The following is a 24128-nucleotide window of genomic DNA, read 5'->3' on the forward strand; positions in this document are numbered from 1 at the left end:
ACAAGAACAAAAATGTACCACACAACTACATAAAAAAAATATAACAACAATATACCAACACAATTTGTTTAATTGTTGTTGTCATTGAATTAATGTTACATTTTGTTTTATTAACTACAGTGTAGTGCTATTCAGATTGATAATGCATTTCAACTACAGCGTAGTGCTATTCAGATTGATAATGCATTTCAACTACAGCGTAGTGCTATTCAGATTGATAATGCATTTCAACTACAGTGTAGTGCTATTCAGATTGATAATGCATTTCAACTATAGTGTAGTGCTATTCAGATTGATAATGCATTTCAACTATAATGTAGTGCTATTCAGATTGATAAAGCATTTAAATTATACAGCTCCGGAAAAAATTAAGAGACCACTGTACCTTTTTCTTTCCTAGCCAAAAACGTTGATAAGGAAAGTTTTGAGTTGCTTGCACAATATATTTTCTATGCTGATGTGAAAAACACCAATTGTTATAATTAATAAAAATGTAATCTTCAGCTTTTTCACCAAGTCTGGAGTAGTTTTTAAGACCAAGATATCCAGCACAGAGCCATAAGCCAGCAAACAGCGGATGACAAAATGCTGAAATGCATATGATTAGTGTCTGTAACAGCACTTGCAGGTAGATTAGCTGGCAGCAGTAATACTGAACTGATGCCTAGTTCAGTAAATTGGGTTACACTTATTTTCCCGGTTTTGATGCACGGAAAGCACATTACCTTTTATGCAGGGTGTGTTTTGAGGTGGGGAAAAATAATTAGAAATCCTCAACCTAAGGCGATATTAGTGGGGAACTGATATTAGACCCAAGGCTTTATATAAGTTGGTCCCTCACCAGGGCATTAGATGAAAATAAGACCTCCTGAAGTAGACAAAAGGCCATGAACACATGGCCTTTGGACTAAAACCAGATTTCTGATCAATTGAACGGAACATAATGAGATTGGAGGGTCGTCCATTGGAGCTCCAGGGGTGTTTCCACATCCCTGTCGCGCTGGACACTAACACCATCACATCCCTCAGCCCCTTCCTGGTCCCAAAGGACCACCTGGGCAGCAGCGCTATCTCCTACGGGATGACCTTTTTCATGTTTGACCATTGTGTGCACTGTCCTGAAGAAGAAACTTTAATTCCGCCTCAGCTACATCCTGGTGAACATGGCAGTTGCTTTCCTTCTCGTGTCTGTGGTTGGGTCATCCACCGCTAGCTTGTCCTTCAGCTTCCGATACTTTATCAGGGTGTGCCAAGATGGGAAGGTTTAAGGCACGAAGCCACCCCTGGGCGGTCCCACTCGGACCGCACAGGGTGATGTTGGGGTCCCACGCCAGCCTCCAAACAAATGAAGAGTTGTGCTTTTCAGTTCAAAGACAAAGCCTTACATTAATTTTACAAACCACAAAGGAATGTATTAAAAGGTATTAAACATGTACAATAACCTTTATTTTCTTATTCTACTTGGGGACCAACACACACTAACCCAGGGACCCCACACCACAGTGATGGTGGGGACACACACACTGATAACCAGAGTTGGGGAGTAATGGATTACATGTAAAGAAAATTGTAAAAACAGTAACAATCGGATTACAGATACTTTTGAAAATAGTTTGGATTACTTTTGGATTACTTCAATTGAAAAATAATTATGACACGTTGTATGTTTGAGTTTATTATTTAATGTTATAAAAACAATTATGAAATATGTATATGAATTACATGCCTCAGTAGTATGTGTGATCATGATGCGCGCAAAGATGGACACGCATAACCAGTTTAGTGACGGAGGAAGCGCTAGTTTAAATTTCTTCGGTTTTGGTCGGTTGGATGGCTGGTAAAAACAGAGTAGGCTCTATCTTTCATAATATTAGGCAATAGGCCTTACTGGTGTTTTGTGTTTTTCAAGTTTCAAGGTCTGTTTGTCAAATGTGCCGAACAAGACAGCACAGGTAGACCATGTGATTCTGCTTGCTTTACATCTCTGAAAATTGTGTTCATTGGTTATCATTGGCTGCTGTGTTAATTTACTTTAGGCTAAGAGTGCAGGTTTATTATCACAGTTTAATTCATTTGCGTTTTGAAAATCCCTCACTAATAATCGCAGTTTATGTTCGCATGGGTAAATCTTATTTCTATCCGAGTGTTCATGATTGCAAACAAGCATTCGCGTGCCGGGGTTTTCTGCAACATTTTGACAATGTTGGTTGGGGGGCAAAACATCAGACTACTGCAGATTTAGTTTATGCGCGATAAGCTACAGTACGGATATCTTTATTTTGATTTACAACAATGTCAATACACTTTTTGAGTAATTGGCATTTATTTTTCCATAATATTTTGAAGCAATTAAAAACATTAATAAAACCCCATACCATCATCTTCTGCTTATCCAGGGCCGGGTCGCGGGGGCAGCAGTCTAAGCAGGGATGCCCAGAATTCCCTCTCCCCAGACACTTCCTCCAGCTCTTCCGGGGGGACACTGAGGCGTTCCCAGGCCAGCCGGGAGACATAGTCCCTCCAGCGTGTCCTAGGTCTTCCTCAGGGTCTCCTCCTGGTGGGACGGGACCGGAACACCTTCCCAGGAAGGCGTTCAGGAGGCATCCGAAACAGATGCCCAAGCCACCTCAGCTGACCCCTCTCGATGTGGAGGAGCAGCGGCTCTACTCCTAGCTCCTCCCGGGTGACCGAGCTTCTCACCCTATCTCTAAGGGATCGCCCAGCCACCCTGCGGAGAAAGTTCATTTCGGTAAATCGAGAGCTTCGCCTTGCGGCTCAGCTCTTTCTTCACCACGACAGACCGATACATCGATTGCATTACTGCAGAAGCTGCACCGATCCGTCTGTCAATCTTCCGTTCCATCCTTCCCTCACTCGTGAACAGGACCCCTAGATACTTAAACTCCTCCACTTGAGGCAGGCACTCTCCACCAACCTGAAGTGGGCAAGCCACCCTTTTCCGACTGAGGACCATGGCCTCGGATTTGGAGGTACTGATTTTCATCCCCACCGCTTCACACTCGGCTGCAAACTGTCCAAGTGCGTGTTGAAGGTCCTGGCTTGAAGGGGCCAACACGACAACATAATCTGCAAAGAGCAGAGACGAAATTGTGTGGTCCCCAAACCTGACACCCTCCGGCCCCTGGCTGCGCCTTAGCAAAGGACCCAGGACCCCATATTCCCGAAGCACTCTCCACAGGATGCCGCGAGGGACACAGTTGAATGCCTTCTCCAAATCCACAAAACACATGTGGATTGGTTGGGCAAACTCCCATGAACCCTCCATCACCCTGTAGAGAGTATAGAGCTGGTCCAGTGTTCCACGGCCTGGACAAAAACCACACTGTTCCTCCTGAATCCGAGGTTCTACTATCGGCCGTATTCTCCTCTCCAGAACCCTGGCATAGACTTTCCCGGGGAGGCTGAGAAGTGTGATCCCCCTATAGTTGGAACACACCCTCCGGTCCCCCTTCTTAAAAAGAGGGACCACCACCTTGGTCTGCCATCCCAGAGACACTGTCCCCGACTGCCACGCAATGTTGCACAGGCGTGTCAGCCAAGACAGCCCCACAACATCCAGAGACTTGAGGTACTCAGGGTGGATCTCATCCACCCCCGGTGCCTTGCCACCGAGGAGTTTCTTAACCACCTCTGTGACTTCAGCCCGGGTGATGGACGAGTCCACCTCTGAGCTCTCATCCTCTGCTTTCTCAATGGAAGACGTGACGGCGGGATTGAGGAGATCCTTGAAGTACTCCTTCCCCCGCCTGACGACATCCCCAGTTAAAGTCAACAGCTGCTCACCTCTACTGAAAACAGCGTTGGTAGAGCACTGTTTCCCTCTCCTGAGGCGCCGGATGGTTTGCCAGAATCTCTTCGAGGCCAGCCGATAGTCCTTCTCCATGGCCTCATCGAACTCCTACCAGGCCCAAGTTTTTGCCTCCACAACCACCCGGGCTGCAGTCCGCTTGGCCTGTCGGTACCCGTCAGCTGCCTCAGGAGTCCCACAAGCCAACCAGGCCTGATAGGACTCCTTCTTCAGCTTGACAGCATCCCTTACTTCCGGGGTCCACCACCGGGTTCAGGGATTGCCGCCTCGACAGGCACCGGAGACCTTACGGCCAGAGCTCAGAGCGGCCGCTTCGACAATGGCGGTGGAGAACATGGTCCACTCGGACTCAATACCTCCAGCCTCCCTCGGGATCCAGTCGAAGCTCTGCCGGAGGTGGGAGTTAAAGATCTCTCTGACAGGAGACTCGGCCAGACATTCCCAGCAGACCCTTACAGTACGCTTGGGCCTGCCGAGTCTGTCCAGCTTCCTCCCCCGCCATCGGATCCAACTCACAACCAGGTGGTGATCAGTTGACAGCTCCGCCCCTCTCTTCACCCGAGTGTCCAAGACATACGGCTGCAGGTCAGATGAAACGAAAACAAAGTCGATCATCGACCTGCGGCCTAGGGTGTCCTGGTGCCATGTGCACTGATGGACACCCTTATGCTTGAACATGGTGTTCGTTATGGACAAACTGTGACTAGCACAGAAGTCCAATAACTGAACACCACTCGGGTTCAGATCTGGGGGGCCGTTCCTCCCAATCACGCCCCTCCAGGTGTCACTGTCGTTGCCCACGTGGGCATTGAAGTCCCCCAGTAGAACGATAGAGTCCCCAGTCGGAGCACTTTCCAGCACCCCTCCCAGAGACTCCAAGAAGGTCGGGTACTCTGCACTGCCGTTCGGCCCGTAGGCACAAACAACAGTGAGAGACCTATCCCCGACCCGTAGGTGCAGGGAAACGACCCTCTCGTTCACCGGGGTAAACTCCAACACATGGCGGCAGAGCTGGGGAGCTTGTGTATAAAACACAAATAACAGAATAGGCTTACACATCATTAGATTTTAAAAAGTCAGATTCTGGAAGAGCAAGGTTTATTGAATTAGTTGGAATGACTGAATATCTGACAGACCTGTTGAAATGTAGCCCCATCATATTGATGTGGAAAGCAATGGTTTAGAAACCCTTCCAAAGGTATAAGGCAAATTCCTATTTTGGCCGGCTATGTAAACTCTAACATTAAATGATCCAATCAAAGTTGTCCAACTGGTTTTAGGCTATTCATATTTGTTTTCTAATGCCTCTTTATATGAAAGTAATCTAAAAGTAATTCAAAGTAATCAGATTACATTACTGAGTTTGAATAATCAAAAAGTTACGTTACTGATTACAAATGTGGGCAGGTAACTTGTAACGGTAATGGATTACACCCAACCCTGCTGATAACCCAGGGACCACCACCATGGTAACAGTGGGGACACCTGAGAAGAAGCCTGAGAGGAAGTTTACCAAGATGGTGGTGATGATGGTACTGGGCTTTCTGGTGTGCTGGATGCCCTACGCCTCTTTTGTTGTCTGGTCCTTCAAAACCGTGGCACACCCTTTGACCTCCGATTGGCCACCATACCTTCCTGGTTCTCCAAGGCTTCCGCAGTTTTTCATAGATGTCTTCATGAACAAGATGGTATGTGTGTCTTTGGTGAACAAAAAGTAAGGTTTGAAAAGTAAGCTTTCTTCATAAACCTTTTGTGACTATATTGAAAGGCAGGTACGACTCCATTCTTTCTCATATAATATATGATTTGGGGATGATGACAGAGACAACATCATTGATTTGGGGATGATGACGAGACAACAACATTTATTTGGGGATGATGACGAGACAAGAACATCCATTTGGGGATGATGATGAGACAACAACATCCTAAGTCACTCAGATGTATTCTGCTGGTTAAAGACAATTGTTTTCTTGTATTTTACTCACTGAACTTTTGCAAGTGCAGTATATGATCTCTGTAAATAATATTGGCCACTCAAAGGGATATTTTGTATTTGAATAGATATTTATTTGCGGTATGACTGGTATTTTAATGCAATACAAGGAAAATAATAAATGGAAACTTTCAAAAAAACATAAAAATATATTTATTGGGCTAGGCATACGTGTATATTCATATAGACACAAATTTATATCTTGTCCATTAAGACTCTTTTCTTGAACAAGACAAAACAACCAAAGTGCAGCAGCGTATCAGTTAAATATGGATCCATATAGCCATCATCTCATCATTCATTATATCAAAGCCTAAATAGAGCACTGTTCATAGAGTCCATGAGGGTGGATGAGAGTTAAGGGCTGGCGCTGGACAGATAACTGGGGATATGGGCTGGCGCTGGGCGGATGAGTGTTAAGGGCTGGCGCTGGACGGATGAGTGGGGATAAGGGCTGGCACTGGGTGGATGAGGGTTAAGGGCTGGCGCTGGATACCAGCTGGTTCGTGCACTGGGCGCCGTTACATTTTGTGATGCGTTTCACGGTCACCGTCAGAGGTCCAAGGGCGTTGTGGCTTATCTGATTAAAGAACTGAAAAACAAAACATAAATCTGATGTACAACATGTAAACATATATCTAGATTTCTATATTCCCTGATTTTTTTTTTCCAAATCAGCGAATTACTGGGGTATGTTTGGATTTACTAAAATAATAGGGATTCTGCTAGTGTGTAAAGGCCGTTTGAACAAAGTATTATATGATGCTGACATACAGTAATTTTGGCCCAAAATGCAGTACCCTAGTAAAGTACTGAGACAGTAAAATCAATATCGCAATTTTTTGCTGTGCAGTCAATGCATATGAAAATATGATTTAAAGATTAATATACGGCAAAAGTACCAACTTTTGTGCTATAGTTGTAATTGAGTCTCTCTTTTCTTTTAGCATCCAAATCATTTGCTTATCTTTGATACTGTAGACATCTCCCTACTCTAAATGTTGGATTATGCCTACTGACACCAAATGCAGAGACCAAAGGCAAAAGCAAAAGATGGGACTGAGACTACACATTCACAGATCTTTTATGTATGAACAATCAACGCAACAGGATAAGAAACACCTGAGAGCCAAATGTCCCAATATTTATGCACAAATAAAATTGTGGATGGAACTTTGACAGTGCTGTTATTCTTAGTTTTTAAAACGTGTGTTGAAGCGGACAGAAATAAAAAGGTGTCAGTCTTTGGCCGCTTATTCATCTTTTAATCATATTTTCATATGCCTTGAGTGTACAGCAAGAATAGCACTTTTGACTTTACTGTCCCAGTACTTATGGAGAGCACTGTAGGATCACAAAACCTCTATTGTTGTAATTAATAACTTGAAACTAAAAATAAGGTATTTAATATATAAAGATAAAGCAGTCATATTGTCTGTTTAATATACTTTTAAGTTGAAACAAGCAATTGCGTTGCTATGATAGGTAGGGACCAGCACCACAATCCACGCGTGGAAGTTATCAATTCATGGCTAGCAACATAGACATCATATATAAAGGCTAGATGTCTTATGGCGCAGTCACTTCCGGCATCACCGTCTTGTCACAGGTAGGCTTTCTGACGGGCTCTTTGGTACCTGATGTAAGGTGAGTGATTAGCATGAACACAAATACTCTTATCTCGCTGAAACCTTGACGGATTTACAAACGGTTTGGTTTCTTACAAACGTTATTAACGTGGCTATAATTCTGAAAATGTCGAAATTGCTGCTTTTCTTTTCTAAAAATGACTTAATCGTGCAGCATAGTTGTGTATCACGGCTACTTGCGCAAGTTATCAAGGCAGACATCACAATCGAGCTGTTCGATTATAAAGGTTTTACTGACACCAATAACAATTTTATGACAACTACTCTTTTGTCTAAATTACAATATTTGTAGATATGGTTGTAGTTATTTGCTGGCTAATAACAATAAGCTTTGAATGAGACCTATAGCAGCTAACGTTACAGTTTAGCTGCTAACCAGCAAAGTTGCACATGATGCTAGGTCCTGTCTGCATCAAGTCCATAAGATGCTCTTTTCTGTCTACGTCAAGTTCATGGTGTGGTACTTATTATTATTATTATTCCATCCATCCATCCATCTTCTTCCGCTTATCTGGGGCCGGGTCGCGGGGGCAGCAGTCTAAGCAGAGATGTCCCTCTCACTAGACACTTCCTCTAGCTCTTCCGGGGGGACAATGAGGCGTTCCCAGGCCAGCCGGGAGACATAGTCCCTCCAGCGTGTCCTAGGTCTTCCCCAGGGTCTCCTCCCGGAGGGATGGGCCCAGAACACCTTCCCAGGAAGGCGTTCAGGAGGCATCCGGAACAGATGCCCAAGCCACCTCAGCTGACCCCTCTCGATGTGGAGGAGCAGCAGCTCTACTCTGAGCTCCTCCCGGGTGACCGAGCTTCTCACCCTATCTCTAAGGGATCGCCACCCTGCGGAGAAAGCTCATTTCGGCCGCCTGTATCCGAGATCTTGTCCTTTCAGTCATGACCATAGGTGAGAGTAGGAACGTAGATTGACCGGTAAATCGCGAGCTTCGCCTTTGCGGCTCAGTTCTTTCTTCACCATGACAGATATTATTATTATTTATTATTATGATATTATCTTGCTCCAATTTGTTTGCTGTCTGCAAATGTTTCAGTTCCAATTTTCTTGTATTCAGTTTTTTTTCTCCCCAGATGCCGGTGTCAAAATGGTATGTATTGGATGGTCTGCATGTTATGTTGTCAATTGATTCAAGAAGGTTTAGTGTCCTAAAAGTAATTTTAAGGATCCTAAACCATACATCTGATTATACTTTTAAGGTCAGGGATGCAAACTAGTCAGCTTTACTATACCCTATACCGTTAGTTTGCATTCCTGCTTTCTTGTGTCCTGTTTTGGCAGGATCATCATAGGAATACAGTATTTGCTTTTGAAGGTTCCTCTCTGTCCTGGGCTTCATCAAAACACTGACACGTTGATGTCGTTGGTTCCTGTGCTGCTTGAAGGACAGCGATATGTCCTGACCTACAGGTTCAGCCTGGACCACTTGGAGCTTCTCTTCAACTCCATCAGAGCATCTGGTAGGGTTCATAATTAATATTTACCAGCCGCAACACTAAGTGACAGTGTCAGCAAATGCTTGTATTGTTTTCAGTTTGTCGGTCCATATGTTTATTTTATTTTTGGTAAAATGTGCTTTCTGAAGACATACACAATACCTGGAAGTGTCACAAATCATTTTGAGTATTTAGAAAAATGCCTGTGTGTTTGACTGTGTGCAGAATTTATCATCACTGATTTGTATGAATGTCATTCAACTTATTTTATGTGAAAAGATCATTCAGGGGTGGCTAGTTCTAATTTGTGTATTTAAAATTATTTTTTTTAAAATACATTTAAGCATAAAACATTTTAAAGCATGTATTGAATATCTGTGTACTATACTCATATATCTTGTGTTTTTTTTTTTACGGTGGCTGGAATAACAACCCTAATGCCAGCCAGTTCACGTACATCTTTAGGAAGCTGATGGCCCGGTTGTTAAACCATGGGGTGGGGTTGTTAAACCATGCAGATGCAATGTGACGGCACAGGATGACACAGAGTCCCTACAAGCTGTTATCGACACCTCTTCAAGCCTGTCAGCTGTAGATATGTCCTCTGCAGCAAGAGGAGAAGATCTTCCATTCCTGTTTGCTGACATTCCTGCCCTTGTACATGAGCACTGCTACCTTCCCGTCTGCTTTGATGGTCTTGTGGACAATGCTCTCGTGTATATTTCAGGTAAAGGCTAACTGAAAGTCGATTTTTTTCCCCCTATAACCAAAAGTGCCAATAGTCAAAATCTGGGAAAAACAATTTCACGATAGTCCAAGAAGAGAAGTGTTCCCTTAATTTCCCCATGCTTAATGATTATTGTTATAAGTTATGATATTACTATATTAACTCAAATGTCAGGATTTGTTGTGCAACGGGCTCTTAAGAAGCTGTCGTGTGATGTCTGCCGTGCCAGCCTGATGACAGATGCTGCATCTGCCATCAAGGACCAGAGCTACCACCTGCTGACTTAAAAAAATAATGGAGGTCTGGTGATTCCATCAGAGGGAACCGTGAGTGTTGTCAGGGCAGCAGAGTGGGTCATTCGGCAGTCATCAGGCAGTACCAGACGATCACAGCCCATCAAACTGCTTTAGGTTGTTTCCATAGTCCAAAAAAGGATTGGTTCAGAGGATGTGTTTGTGTTAGGGGAGCACATCGGCGAGACGCAGTATGGGATAGACTTCAAAAACAGGGACACAATTAATTTTAAGGCTGCACCACATCACCAGAATTACAAACCTCAGCGTACAGGGCAACTACATGCGACAAACTTAATAAAACTGTCCTTTTCAAAGGGCATTAGCCCAAGGTATGTGTTTTCAAGGTACTGCCCTCTTTTACTTCAACAGTAGTGTAGTTCTCTCTACAGCATTTCTTTTTTGGATATTTGTAAAGGGGAATCATGTACCTATTTTTTTGTGTGCAAATAAATGTCACTTTTATAATAGTTTAAAAATAGAGACTTTTGTGTAATGCATATTTTTTTGTAGTCATTCTATATCAGAACCCCTGACATCACACTGTTACCTTTCATTTGATTTCATTTCATTATGCGTCTACACGAAGAGGTTGCATCCCAGTAAGCCTTTTATTGTCAGCATTTTGTCTAACCAAAAGTCCTATGTGGAGTTTCCATAGGGCATTTTACAATACGCATGACCATACCTTGGCAAATAATGGTCTTAAGTACTCAATCTCACTCTATATTGATCTGCTTTTGCACACAGCTTCACAAGACCTGGTGCTAGGGCTCAGTTGTGTTTCTAAAGTCATATCAAGTGACCTAGAGGGCTGAAATGTGGTCAGTTCAGAGATGCTTGTTATCCGGCAGTAAGAAAAAACATGTAATAATTAAAATTAATTTATTGTACTAGTAATTTTATTATAGTAGTACAAAAGTGTATATGTCATGTTGCCATTCTGTACACTGAGTTTTAGTCGCCTTTTTATTGATTTAACATAAATACCTTGTGTTTGTATATTCATTACACCTATCTGATTCTGTTCAAGGATATTTTCATATGGAAGTCCATGGTTTTAATGATTCATATGTATGCAGTGTCATAACTACATCTCTAACGTTTATAACAAACCAAACCGTTTGAAAATCGGTAGAAAATTGAGCAAGTTATGGTTATTTAAAAAGTGCATGCAGCATAAAACAATGTTACGAGTGAGCGAGCGACCGCGCGGACGAGCTATCTAGACCAGTCTATGATCTAGACATATATGATGTCTATGGCTAGCGATCTCTAGAAATGAGCCTATCTAAGAAAAGTTGATAACGAAAGCAAGGTATAAAAAAAGAATGGTATGGAGTTAGATGTGTCTCAATATTCGTAAATATATCGAGAAAATCTGTGCGTACATTCATAACAACTCACAAATAAAAATAGGATTTGTAAATGTGAAAAAATATTTTGTCAGTAAAAACCTCTGTAAATATGTAAATGTTTCACAAATATAAATAATATCTGTGAATATGTACAAACAAATTTCACAAATAAAACACAAATTTGTAAAACATTTGCAACTGTTGCTTAAGATTTACAAGTGTTGACTTAAATTAACAGCTCCTAAGTTTTTTTTACAGATCTGCGTTTTGTATTGACAAATTTTCCTTAGTCGACAAGTTCTCGTGTGCGTCAGAGGGCTCGCTTGGTGGGATTTTTGGAATATCTGGACTGGAGCCTGGTAGATTAGAGTCTATAGACAGCTAGGGCACGTTTTTCCTGAAATGTGAGTATAACGTTTATTTGTATAACAATATTTGACTGCATCACCAATGGGTAATACAACGCCGAGCATGTTTTCGATTTCAGGCAACCAACTTATGCACTGTTAGTTATGTTAGCCTACATCTGGTTGGCTAGCTAGCCAGTAGCCACCTAGTAGGCTACTGTAGCTTAGCTACAGGTGCTGGTCATAAAATTAGAATATCATCAAAAAGTTGATTTATTTCAGTAATTCCCTTCAAGAAGTGAAACTTGTATAATGTATACATTCACACCACACAGACTGATATATTTCAAGTGTTTATTTCTTTTAATTTTGATGATTATAACTGACAACTTCTATAACACAATCATAGGGAAGACTGCTGACTTGACAGCTGTCCAAAAGATGACCATTGACACCTTGCACAAGGAGGGCAAGACACAAAAGGTCATAGCTAAAGAGGCTGGCTGTTCACAGAGCTCTGTGTCCAAGCACATTAATAGAGAGGCGAAGGGAAGGAAAAGATGTGGTAGAAAAAGTGTACAAGCAATAGGGATAACCGCACCCTGGAGAGGATTGTGTAACAAAACTCATTCACAAAGAGTGGACTGCAGCTGGAGTCAGTGCTTCAAGAACCACCATGCACAGACATGGGTTTCAGCTGTCGTATTCCTTGTGTCAAGCCACTCTTGAACAAGACAGCGTCAGAAGCGTCTCACCTGGGCTAAAGACAAAAAGGACTGGACTGCTGCTGAGTGGTCCAGTTATGTTCTCTGATGAAAGTAAATTTAGCATTTCCTTTGGAAATCAAGGTCCCAGAGTCTGGAGGAAAAGAGGAGAGGCACAGAATCCACGTTGCTTGAAGTCCAGTGTAAAGTCTCCACAGTCAGTGATGGTTTGGGGTGCCATGTCATCTGCTGGTGTTGGTCCACTGTGTTTTCTGAGGTCCAAGGTCAACGCAGCCATCTACCAGGAAGTTTTAGAGCACTTCATGCTTCCTGCTGCTGACCAACTTTATGGAGATGCAGATTTCATTTTCCAACAGGACTTGGCACCTGCACACAGTGCCAAAGCTACCAGTACCTGGTTTAAGGACCATGGTATCCCTGTTCTTAATTGGCCAGCAAACTCGCCTGACCTTAACCCTATAGAAAATCTATGGGGTATTGTGGAGAGGAAGATGCAATATGCCAGAACCAACAATGCAGAAGAGCTGAAGGCCACTATCAGAGCAACCTGGGCTCTCATAACACCTGAGCAGTGCCACAGACTGATTGACTCCATGCCACGCCGCATTGCTGCAGTAATTCAGGCAAAAGGAGCTCCAACTAAGTATTGAGTGCTGTACATGCTCATACTTTTCATGTTCATACTTTTCAGTTGGCCAACATTTCTAAAAATCCTTTTTTTGTATTGGTCTTAAGTAATATTCTAATTTTCAGAGATACTGAATTTGGGATTTTCATTTGTTGTCAGTTATAATCATCACAATTAAAATAAATAAACATTTAAAATATATCAGTCTGTGTGCAATTAATTAATATAATATACAAGTTTCACTTTTTGAATGGAATTACTGAAATAATTTTATGACCAGCACCTGTAAATTAATGAAGGTATCTAACCCCTCTTCGAGACTTACTAGATAAGGGTATGTTGTTGAATTGCACATGTGCATTCGGTTCATTCAGTATGCGTCTTGCACATCTAGCTAACGTTAGTGGTTATAAAAGGAAAACTGTATGCAACTGTATGTTAGTCCTTAGAATGCAAATTAATTACTTAAAAATCCTACAATGACATAAAATAATGCAAAAAACATTGTTAAAGGAAATGAAGTTAGATTATGAAAATGGTATTGCATGGAAAAGAAATATGCATAAATATAATAAGAGATAAAATACTGGTAATTGCCACCTTGTAGTTTCTTCCAATCTAATTGATTTCCCCTTAATTCAAATGCTGATCCTCTTGAAAAATTCTCAACAAAATTCTGAATTGGCCAAATATTTTACAAGAAATTAGGAAAATACAAAAATAGGTAAAGACTTTCAACATACCTGTTCAATGTATGAAATGATTGTACTGTTGTCAAGAGTTTCATAGCTGGTTATGTTTACCTTTACATCTGCAAACGTGGTCAGGTCTGAGAAAGATTTAAGACAAACATAAATCATAAGTCAATGTTCCTGACAAACTAGGTATAAAAACATGAAAAACTATATTTATTTTCCTATCGTTTTTTTTTAATTCAGATTTTGTTATACATTTCTTGATCCCTTTACCCAAATGTAAATATTGGTATTCTTTACACACAAAAAACATCCTCACGTACTTGCTGGAGTCAATGTTGTTGAAAAAGTTGTAAGAGCTGTTGATGTAGATCTTGTTGCAGCAGTTGAGGTTATAGTTATAACTGTAGGTGTAGGACTGGTGTTTATTGTTGTAAATGTTGGGGCAAGAGTTGAGGTTGTAGTTGTAGGAGATGTGGTTGTTGATGTGGTGGTTGGGGCAGGAGTTGATGTTTCTGTGGTAGGAGGTGTGGTTATTGTTGTAAATGTTGGGGCAAGAGTTGAGGTTTCTGTGGTAGTAGGTGTGTTTATTGTTGTAAATGTTGGGGCAAGAGTTGAGGTTGTAGTTGTAGGAGATGTGGTTGTTGATGTGGTGGTTGGGGCAGGAGTTGATGTTTCTGTGGTAGGAGGTGTGGTTATTGTTGTAAATGTTGGGGCAAGAGTTGAGGTTGTAGTTGTAGGAGATGTGGTTGTTGATGTGGTGGTTGGGGCAGGAGTTGATGTTTCTGTGGTAGGAGGTGTGGTTATTGTTGTAAATGTTGGGGCAAGAGTTGAGGTTTCTGTGGTAGTAGGTGTGTTTATTGTTGTAAATGTTGGGGCAAGAGTTGAGGTTGTAGTTGTAGGAGATGTTGTTGTTGATGTGGTGGTTGGGGCAGGAGTTGATGTTTCTGTGGTAGGAGGTGTGGTTGTTGTAAATGTTGGGGCAAGAGTTGAGGTTGTAGTTGTAGTAGGTGTGTTTATTGTTGTAAATGTTGGGGCAAGAGTTGAGGTTGTAGTTGTAGGAGATGTGGTTGTTGATGTGGTGGTTGGGGCAGGAGTTGATGTTTCTGTGGTAGGAGGTGTGGTTATTGTTGTAAATGTTGGCGTAAGAGTTGAGGTTTCTGTGGTAGTAGGTGTGTTTATTGTTGTAAATGTTGGGGCAAGAGTTGAGGTTGTAGTTGTAGGAGGTGTGCTTATTGTTGTAGAGGGGGTATCAGTTGACGTTATGGGAGGTGTGGTTGTTATTATAGTGGTTGGGGTATCAGTTGGGGTTGAATTTATAGGAGGTGTGCTTATTGTTGTAGAGGGGGTGTCAGTTGAAGTTATGGGAGTTGTGGTTGTTGATATAGTGGTTGGGGTATCAGTTGGGGTTGAATTTGTAGGAGGTGTGCTTATTGTTGTAGAGGAGGCGTCAGTTGAAGTTATGGGAGTTGTGGTTGTTAATATAGTGGTTGGGGTATCAGTTGGGGTTGAATTTGTAGGAGGTGTGCTTATTGTTGTAGAGGAGGCGTCAGTTGAAGTTATGGGAGTTGTGGTTGTTAATATAGTGGTTGGGGTATCAGTTGGGGTTGAATTTGTAGGAGGTGTGCTTATTGTTGTAAAAGAGGCATCAGTTGAAGTTATGGGAGTTGTGGTTGTTATTATAGTGGTTGGGGTATCAGTTGAGGTTGAATTTGTAGGAGGTGTGCTTATTGTTGTAGAGGGGGTATCAGTTGACGTTATGGGAGGTGTGGTTGTTATTATAGTGGTTGGGGTATCAGTTGGGGTTGAATTTATAGGAGGTGTGCTTATTGTTGTAGAGGGGGTGTCAGTTGAAGTTATGGGAGTTGTGGTTGTTGATATAGTGGTTGGGGTATCAGTTGGGGTTGAATTTGTAGGAGGTGTGCTTATTGTTGTAGAGGAGGCGTCAGTTGAAGTTATGGGAGTTGTGGTTGTTAATATAGTGGTTGGGGTATCAGTTGGGGTTGAATTTGTAGGAGGTGTGCTTATTGTTGTAGAGGAGGCGTCAGTTGAAGTTATGGGAGTTGTGGTTGTTAATATAGTGGTTGGGGTATCAGTTGGGGTTGAATTTGTAGGAGGTGTGCTTATTGTTGTAAAAGAGGCATCAGTTGAAGTTATGGGAGTTGTGGTTGTTATTATAGTGGTTGGGGTATCAGTTGAGGTTGAATTTGTAGGAGGTGTGCTTATTGTTGTAGAGGGGGTATCAGTTGACGTTATGGGAGGTGTGGTTGTTATTATAGTGGTTGGGGTATCAGTTGGGGTTGAATTTATAGGAGGTGTGCTTATTGTTGTAGAGGGGGTGTCAGTTGAAGTTATGGGAGTTGTGGTTGTTGATATAGTGGTTGGGGTATCAGTTGGGGTTGAATTTGTAGGAGGTGTGCTTATTGTTGTAGAGGAGGCGTCAGTTGAAGTTATGGGAGTTGTGGTTGTTAATATAGTGGTTGGGGTATCAGTTGGGGTTGAATTTGTAGGAGGTGTGCTTATTGTTGTAAAGGAGGAGTCAGTTGAAGTTATGGGAGGTGTGGTTGTTGATATGGTGGTTGGGGTATCAGTTGGGGTTGAATTTGTAGGAGGTGTGCTTATTGTTGTAAAGGAGGCGTCAGTTGAAGTTATGGGAGGTGTGGTTGTTGATATGGTGGTTGGGGTATCAGTTGGGGTTGAATTTGTAGGAGGTGTGCTTATTGTTGTAAAGGAGGCGTCAGTTGAAGTTATGGGAGGTGTGGTTGTTGATATGGTGGTTGGGGTATCAGTTGGGGTTGAATTTGTTGGAGGTGTGCTTATTGTTGTAAAAGAGGCATCAGTTGAAGTTATTGGAGTTGTGGTTGTTATTATAGTGGTTGGGGTATCAGTTGAGGTTGAATTTGTAGGAGGTGTGCTTATTGTTGTAGAGGGGGTATCAGTTGACGTTATGGGAGGTGTGGTTGTTATTATAGTGGTTGGGGTATCAGTTGGGGTTGAATTTATAGGAGGTGTGCTTATTGTTGTAGAGGGGGTGTCAGTTGACGTTATGGGAGTTGTGGTTGTTAATATAGTGGTTGGGGTATCAGTTGGGGTTGAATTTGAAGGAGGTGTGCTTATTGTTGTAAAGGAGGCGTCAGTTGAAGTTATGGGAGGTGTGGTTGTTGATATGGTGGTTGGGGTATCAGTTGGGGTTGAATTTGTAGGAGGTGTGCTTATTGTTGTAAAAGAGGCATCAGTTGAAGTTATGGGAGTTGTGGTTGTTATTATAGTGGTTGGGGTATCAGTTGAGGTTGAATTTGTAGGAGGTGTGCTTATTGTTGTAGAGGGGATATCAGTTGACGTTATGGGAGGTGTGGTTGTTATTATAGTGGTTGGGGTATCAGTTGGGGTTGAATTTGTAGGAGGTGTGCTTATTGTTGTAGAGGAGGCGTCAGTTGAAGTTATGGGAGTTGTGGTTGTTAATATAGTGGTTGGGGTATCAGTTGGGGTTGAATTTGTAGGAGGTGTGCTTATTGTTGTAAAGGAGGCGTCAGTTGAAGTTATGGGAGGTGTGGTTGTTGATATGGTGGTTGGGGTATCAGTTGGGGTTGAATTTGTAGGAGGTGTGCTTATTGTTGTAAAAGAGGCATCAGTTGAAGTTATGGGAGTTGTGGTTGTTATTATAGTGGTTGGGGTATCAGTTGAGGTTGAATTTGTAGGAGGTGTGCTTATTGTTGTAGAGGGGATATCAGTTGACGTTATGGGAGGTGTGGTTGTTATTATAGTGGTTGGGGTATCAGTTGGGGTTGAATTTATAGGAGGTGTGCTTATTGTTGTAGAGGGGGTGTCAGTTGAAGTTATGGGAGTTGTGGTTGTTGATATAGTGGTTGGGGTATCAGTTGGGGTTGAATTTGTAGGAGGTGTGCTTATTGTTGTAGAGGAGGCGTCAGTTGAAGTTATGGGAGTTGTGGTTGTTAATATAGTGGTTGGGGTATCAGTTGGGGTTGAATTTGTAGGAGGTGTGCTTATTGTTGTAAAGGAGGCGTCAGTTGAAGTTATGGGAGGTGTGGTTGTTGATATGGTGGTTGGGGTATCAGTTGGGGTTGAATTTGTAGGAGGTGTGCTTATTGTTGTAAAGGAGGGGTCAGTTGAAGTTATGGGAGTTGTGGTTGTTAATATAGAGGATGCGGCATCAGTTGAGGTTGTAGAGGTTGTGGTTGGTAATATAGAGGATGCAGCATCAGTTGAGGTTGAAGGAGTTGTGGTTGTTAATATAGAGGTTGGGGCATCAGTTGAGGTTGTAGCAGTTGTGGCCGATAATATAGAGGTTGGGACATCAGTTGAGGTTGTAGAGGTTGTGGTCGGTAATATAGAGGATGCGGCATCAGTTGAGGTTGTAGAGGTTGTGGTCAGTAATATAGAGGATGCGGCATCAGTTGAGGTTGAAGGAGTTGTGGTTGTTAATATAGAGGTTGGGGTATCAGTTGAGGTTGTAGCAGTTGTGGTTGTTAATATAGAGGTTGGGACATCAGTTGAGGTTGTAGAGGTTGTGGTCGGTAATATAGAGGATGCGGCATCAGTTGAGGTTGTAGAAGTTGTAGTTGGTAATGTAGAGGTTGGGACATCAGTTGAGGTTGTAGAATCTGTGGTTACTAATGTAGTAGTAAGACTCAGGTCTAAAAGAAATAGGCTACAATGAATATTGAACAATTTGAATGTAATATCTTACTGGTTATTAAAATTAAAGTATGACATTTTCAGCCATATGTAATAAGTTTTTGCATTAATCATCGGTTGTTACATTAACACGTTAGTAACTACTTTTTAATGAATAATGTAATAACCAAAACATATCTCGCCAAGCTGTATTGATTGTTGTTGTCTTATAACAGCAGCAATCAAAACAACCTTACTGGATTTCTGGCATACAATACAAAACACAAGCCATGTAGCTTAATTCAGATTCAGTCTATGGGACATATTTGATGTTGTGAATCAGAAAAACAATTAACCAAAACAAGACCCTTTAAAACATTTCCTCATACATAGCACGCGACAGGTAGCAGGAGTTATTTTGAGATACTACAGTTATTATTGCACATTCAGAAGGCCATAATATACCAGCAAATTCAATTCCATACAATTTTCCATCTTTTTCTACTTCGCTCGATTTGATCATACCACCTTGTCGCAACATTTGACAAATTATGAAATTATAAATTTTTCTCTACTTGGATTACAAATCCAACATTTTGGAATCTTAAATCTGTGGCATAAAGATGCATACCCTTTTCTCTTTTTAAACCTCCCATTTTGGGTTGAATGCATAATACGTTATTTACACATGCCTAATCCTTAAGTACTTTCAATGTTATTCAATGATATTTAGAGGTTTGAAAGCATTATTATTTAATGATCATTTTCTGGGACCTGTTTTGGCTCAACAACTCCATTCTTACAACCCACGTCCAAGAATCCCAGAATGCCTTACATTGCACTAGTCACCACTGTGCTTAGTGGGTGGTTTTTAAAGTTGTATGTACAGTGAAGGAATTTCTTTTTTGATCCCCTGCTGATTTTTTACATTTGCCCACTGACAAAGAACTGATCAGTCTATAATTTTAATGGTAGGTTTATTTGACCAGTGAGAGACAGAATAGCAAAAAAAATCCAGAAAATGCATGTGCATTTCTTTTTGTAAATTAATTTGCATTTTAATGAAATAAGTATTTGATGCCCTCTCAATCAGAAAGATTTCTGGTTCCCAGGTGTCTTTTATACAGGTAACGAGCTGAGATTATGAGCACATTCTTAACAGGAGTGCTCCTAATCTCAGTTTGTTACCTGTAAAAAGACACCTGTCCACCAAAGCAATCAATTAATCAATCAGATTACAAACTCCACAGCATTTACTTTAATATTGTGGAGAAGTTTATATTTCCCGTTATTCAAATCAAAAAGTGACACCATATATTCTACATTAATTAATCTTAAAGTAAAAAAATTCAAGCTTGATGTTTAGGGCTTACAGCTCATGGAAATCAAAAATCCAGTATGTCAATATATTGGAATACAAAATGTACATTTCAGAAATATCACCCTGAGAAGAGCTCTAATCAGCTAATCAACTCTTTGAGCCTTCAGTACACGCAACCACAATCTTCGGGAAGACTCCTGACTTAACAGTTGTCCACAAGACCCAGAAGACACACATGGACACCCTCTACGAGGAGAGTAAAACCAATGAAGGTCATTCCTGAAAGGGCTGGCTGTTCACAGAGTGCTGTATCAAAGCATATTCATGGAAAGTTGACTGTAAGGGAAAGGTGTGGTAGGAAAAGGTGCACAAGCAACATGAGACGACCGCAGCCTTGAGGGGATAGTCAAGCAAAGCTGATTCAAGAACTTGGGGGAGCTTCACGAGGAGTGGACTGAGGCTGGAGTACATCAAGAGCCACAACACAGACGTGTCCAGGAAATGGGCTAGTGTCACAAGTGAGTGTCACATTCCTAATGTCAAGCCACTCTTGAACCAGAGACAATGTCAAAAGCGTCTTACCTGGGCGAAGTAGAAAAATAACTGGACTGTTGCTCAGTGGTCCAAAATCCTCTTCTCAGATTAAAGTCAATTTTGCATTTCATTTGGAAATAAAGGTCCCAGTCTGGAGGAAGAGTGGAGAGGCACAGAATCGTGTCAAGTTTCCACAGTTGGTGATGATTTGGGGTGCCATGTCATCTGCTGGTGTTGGTCCAGTGTGTTTTATCTAGTCCAGAGTCCATGTAGCCGTCTACCAGGAGATTTTCGAGCACTTCATGCTTCCCTCTGCTGACAAGCTTTATGGAGATGCTGATTTCCTTTTCCAGCTGGACTTGGCACCTGCCCACAGTGCCAAAACTACTGGTAACTGGTTTGCTGCCCATGGTATTACTGTGCTTGACTGGCCAGCCAACTCGCCTGACCTTCACCCCTGAATCAGTGGGGTATTGCCAAGAGGAAAATTAGATACACCATTCCCAACAACACTGACGAGCTGAAGGACACTATCAAAGCAACCAGTGCTTCCATAACCCCTCAGCAGTGTGACAGGGGAAATTGTTCTCATACGGCCAAGACTGAACAGTTTTGATCATCATAAAATGTCATCAGGCAAAAATCACATCATATGGAGGTAAAGCCTATTGGTTAGGGTAGGGGCCAGTTAGTGAACGGTCACTGGTTCAAATCCTTGAAAAGTATATTTCCGTGCCCTCGAGCAATTGGCTTAATCCTAATTGTTAAGGAAAGTTTCTCTGGGTGAAAACATTGGCCAACGTACTAAACTTTAAAATCTACGTTTGCCATTGGGTCCAAATCAGATTATTGTCCACACAACCTAAATCAGATTTATTTATTTTTAGTCATTGTTTGGCATATCATGTCACTTGCTAGCTAGGTACTTTTTACTGTTTAGCAAGAGCATGCAGTGTTTTATTGCTTGTTAATTGTTTACCCATTCACAAGGGTCTTTTTGAGTGTTTTATCTGCAGCCTAAAGGGCTTCATTTTGAAAGTAAGATTCTTCTCCGAGTTTAACAACCTGTTGAAACCAAACATCCGTCAGTCCTGATCAGATAAATTCAGTGCAAGTCCACCAAGGTTTTTATTAGGGGTCAGTTTCAGGTTTCATCTGTAAGCTCTAAACCAAGTAGCTCAACCAGCCTACGCAATCCCCAAGATGGGAAGTGTAGCCTAGGTGTGCCCATTATGTTCACGCACCTAACCCTAACCACCAAACGAACCCACTCCCTCATGCTCAACCAATATTTAGGTCAAATCAAGTGCAGTCGGCATGTCAGTGTGCAAACATGTAATGTTGCATGTGGGTAAAACTAAGTGGAGTTTTGAAACGAAATACTGGGGAATCTGCAATACCAACTTGGACTGTTGTTTTGCATACCTCCAAGCTTGATAGGTGCTTGTTGTTGTGTTGACCCCTATGTCGTGAAACAATAAGGGTATTTTTTCTCCATAGGCAAATGGTTTTTAAATCTGCTTTTGCCCTTTCAGAAGCCTGTTGTGGTCACTTGTGGAACTGTATAGAATTAGATTATGTGTGTATCAATATTATGCCAACGCGACAAAGCTTTTCTCTATGGAAACTGTGTTGACTACACAATTCTGCCCCTTCAGGCCAGGTGACACTGTAATCACGTTGGCACACCTCAGCCTTGTGCCTTGAAGAACTGCTGTAGTCAGTAACCACAAGCAGTTATCCATGTTAATCCCAACAGATATTTCTCTAATAACATAACTTCAAATACATTAATGAAAACCACACATGCTTCAAGATTACACAATGTGGCATTTGATGCCATAATGTGGTATAAATTACATTTATGTTTTTCTTTATTTAACCTTTATTTAACCAAGTTAGCCACACTGAGATTAACCATCTCTTTTTCAAGAGGGACCTAGACAAAAATAGAAGCCCACAGAAGTACATAAAATCACAGCGTAAAACATAAATTACCATTGTTCCAATTAAGGTCAAGATTCAAAACTTTTACAGCAACCCATTTCAGTATCTAATATAATGTATAAACGTATGTGAATACATTAAGCTTTTACAGACAATTTATATTTAGAATCCAAACAACAATTATATTTACATAATATATCTGTATAAATACAGCTGTTATATACCCAAACATACAGAGGGCATGCATGTGTAAAGTATTCCATATGACTCACAGCACCATAAACAGGCTTAGCACTAATACAACTCCCCTGTTGCAGTTTAGGGACAAAACGATACCAAGGTGGTCCTTTAAACCACATTTTTGTGTTTAAAAACATGTTTCTGACACTTCAATAGGGTCAAGTAGCAGTCCCGTAAACGTAAGGTTTGAATCCCAGGTTGAACGTACTATTCTCCATTTCCTATGCACTAAGGCAGTGTTTCCCAATCCTGGTCCTGGGGACCCCAAGGAGGGCATGTTTTGGTTTTTGCTAGGGCAAGAACCAAAACATGCCCCCCTTGGGGTCCACTTCACCAGGATTGGGAAACATTGAACTAAGGAGCAGATTGAAGCCCAGAGAATAAAAAGCGTCGGCTCCGGGTTAATTTTAGTTTGTTATTAATCTTGTTCCCAGATTCTTCTGTGCAAAATGGCCCAGGGACAAGGTCAGTTAGTTGTCAAGTGAATGGTTGAAGTTCTTATGTTATTTGAATGACAATGTCATACTTTAAGTTATTGCTCTACAGTACAATGACATTCATGTGTATCTCATTCTCACTGGGTTTTTACTGGTAATGACAAAGTAAAAAATCAGGTGGTTTATATCGTAAATGCTGACTTATTGGAAGCCATACTGTAAGAGACATCTTTTGTCATACACCATGGGTATAACACAAGATACATTTTTACTGTTCTAATTACATTGGTTATAAAAAGTAATGAGAGGATGTAATATGGCCAATACATAAAGAGTTAGGAGCTCATCTTCCGCGCACAATAGTGTATACTATATTTGATATACTATAAACTGAAAACTCAGTCATGCCAATACCAACATGTTGATATATCTATTCAGACGATACAAAAAGTAAGATTCAAAAGTCACTACATACCTGTTGTGGTTTGCCCTCCAGTCCCCGGAGCAAGGGACAGGATAGTTCCAACAGTTACGAAGAAAAAAAACATTTTGAATGGGGAGAGCTGACAATTCACAAAACAGAGCAACGTCTGTCATCTAAGGAAGCAGGTTTCTGTTTAGAGGGTGTCTGTCTGCACTGACCGGTTAAAGGTGGGAGTTGTCTTTTTGCCTGGAAATCTGATACTTTTTTATCACATTTGTACAATGTACAAAATATTTAAGAAATCTAGATTGCAACCACTTGTGGAAAGGAATGTTTTTTGTTCAAATTCTCTTTATCTGATTGCAAGGTGACTAACTGGGACTTCTGACAGGCTAGAATGCGAACAAACAGGTTCTCCGTGTACATTTAAAATGTTCCTTCTTTCTTGAGTAGTTCAGCTAAAATATAAAATAGTTTTATATGATAATCAACATGTTGTGAAAAGCTCATTTGTGTGTGTGTGTGTGTGTGTGTTTCCAAAGGGCTAATCATTGACTCCAGTGATGTAATGTTCAAGCTGTGTCTTTATTTACAATAGATATTATGTGCGTGAATACTTTGCATTCTATAGTGAATAGTGAAAGCATATTTGTTGACAATAAAAAAACTGTGGATGTTATTTTGTTGGTATGTACAGTGGATGTAGAAAGTCTACACACCCCTGTGAAAATGACAGGTTTTTGTGATGTAAAAGAAATGTCTGAACTTTTTCCACTTTTAATGTGACCTATAATGTAAACAATTCAATTAAAAACCAAACTGAAATCTTCGAGGGGGAAATACAGTGGGGCAAAAAAGTTTTTTGTCAGCCACCAATTGTGCAAGTTCTCCCACTTAAAA

The 24128-nt window shown here is 41.3% G+C and overlaps 1 protein-coding gene, 1 long non-coding RNA gene and 1 pseudogene across 2 annotated transcripts; 1 reads left to right on the top strand and 2 right to left on the bottom strand.

Moving 5' to 3' along the window:
* The first annotated feature begins 743 nt into the window (after positions 1-743).
* LOC105025369 lies at positions 744-5547 on the top strand (annotated as a pseudogene).
* A 414-nt stretch (positions 5548-5961) lies between these two features.
* LOC117594814 lies at positions 5962-14388 on the bottom strand. Its single transcript, XR_004576065.1, has 3 exons — positions 14014-14388; positions 13739-13824; positions 5962-6417 (listed from the first exon to the last, which is right to left on the bottom strand). It is a non-coding gene; the product is annotated as an uncharacterized LOC117594814 (long non-coding RNA).
* Positions 14389-14398: 10 nt separating this feature from the next.
* Positions 14399-23421, bottom strand: LOC117594813 (mucin-2-like; the record flags this gene model as incomplete). The annotated part of the gene is made up of 3 exons (XM_034293891.1): positions 23280-23421; positions 14883-18345; positions 14399-14828 (listed from the first exon to the last, which is right to left on the bottom strand). Coding segments are annotated over exons 1-3 (3966 nt in total), but the record flags the coding sequence as incomplete, so codon positions are not given.
* Positions 23422-24128: the final 707 nt, after the last annotated feature.

The sequence above is a fragment of the Esox lucius genome, chromosome 8 (assembly GCF_011004845.1).
Source record: "Esox lucius isolate fEsoLuc1 chromosome 8, fEsoLuc1.pri, whole genome shotgun sequence".
Lineage (NCBI taxonomy): Eukaryota > Metazoa > Chordata > Actinopteri > Esociformes > Esocidae > Esox > Esox lucius.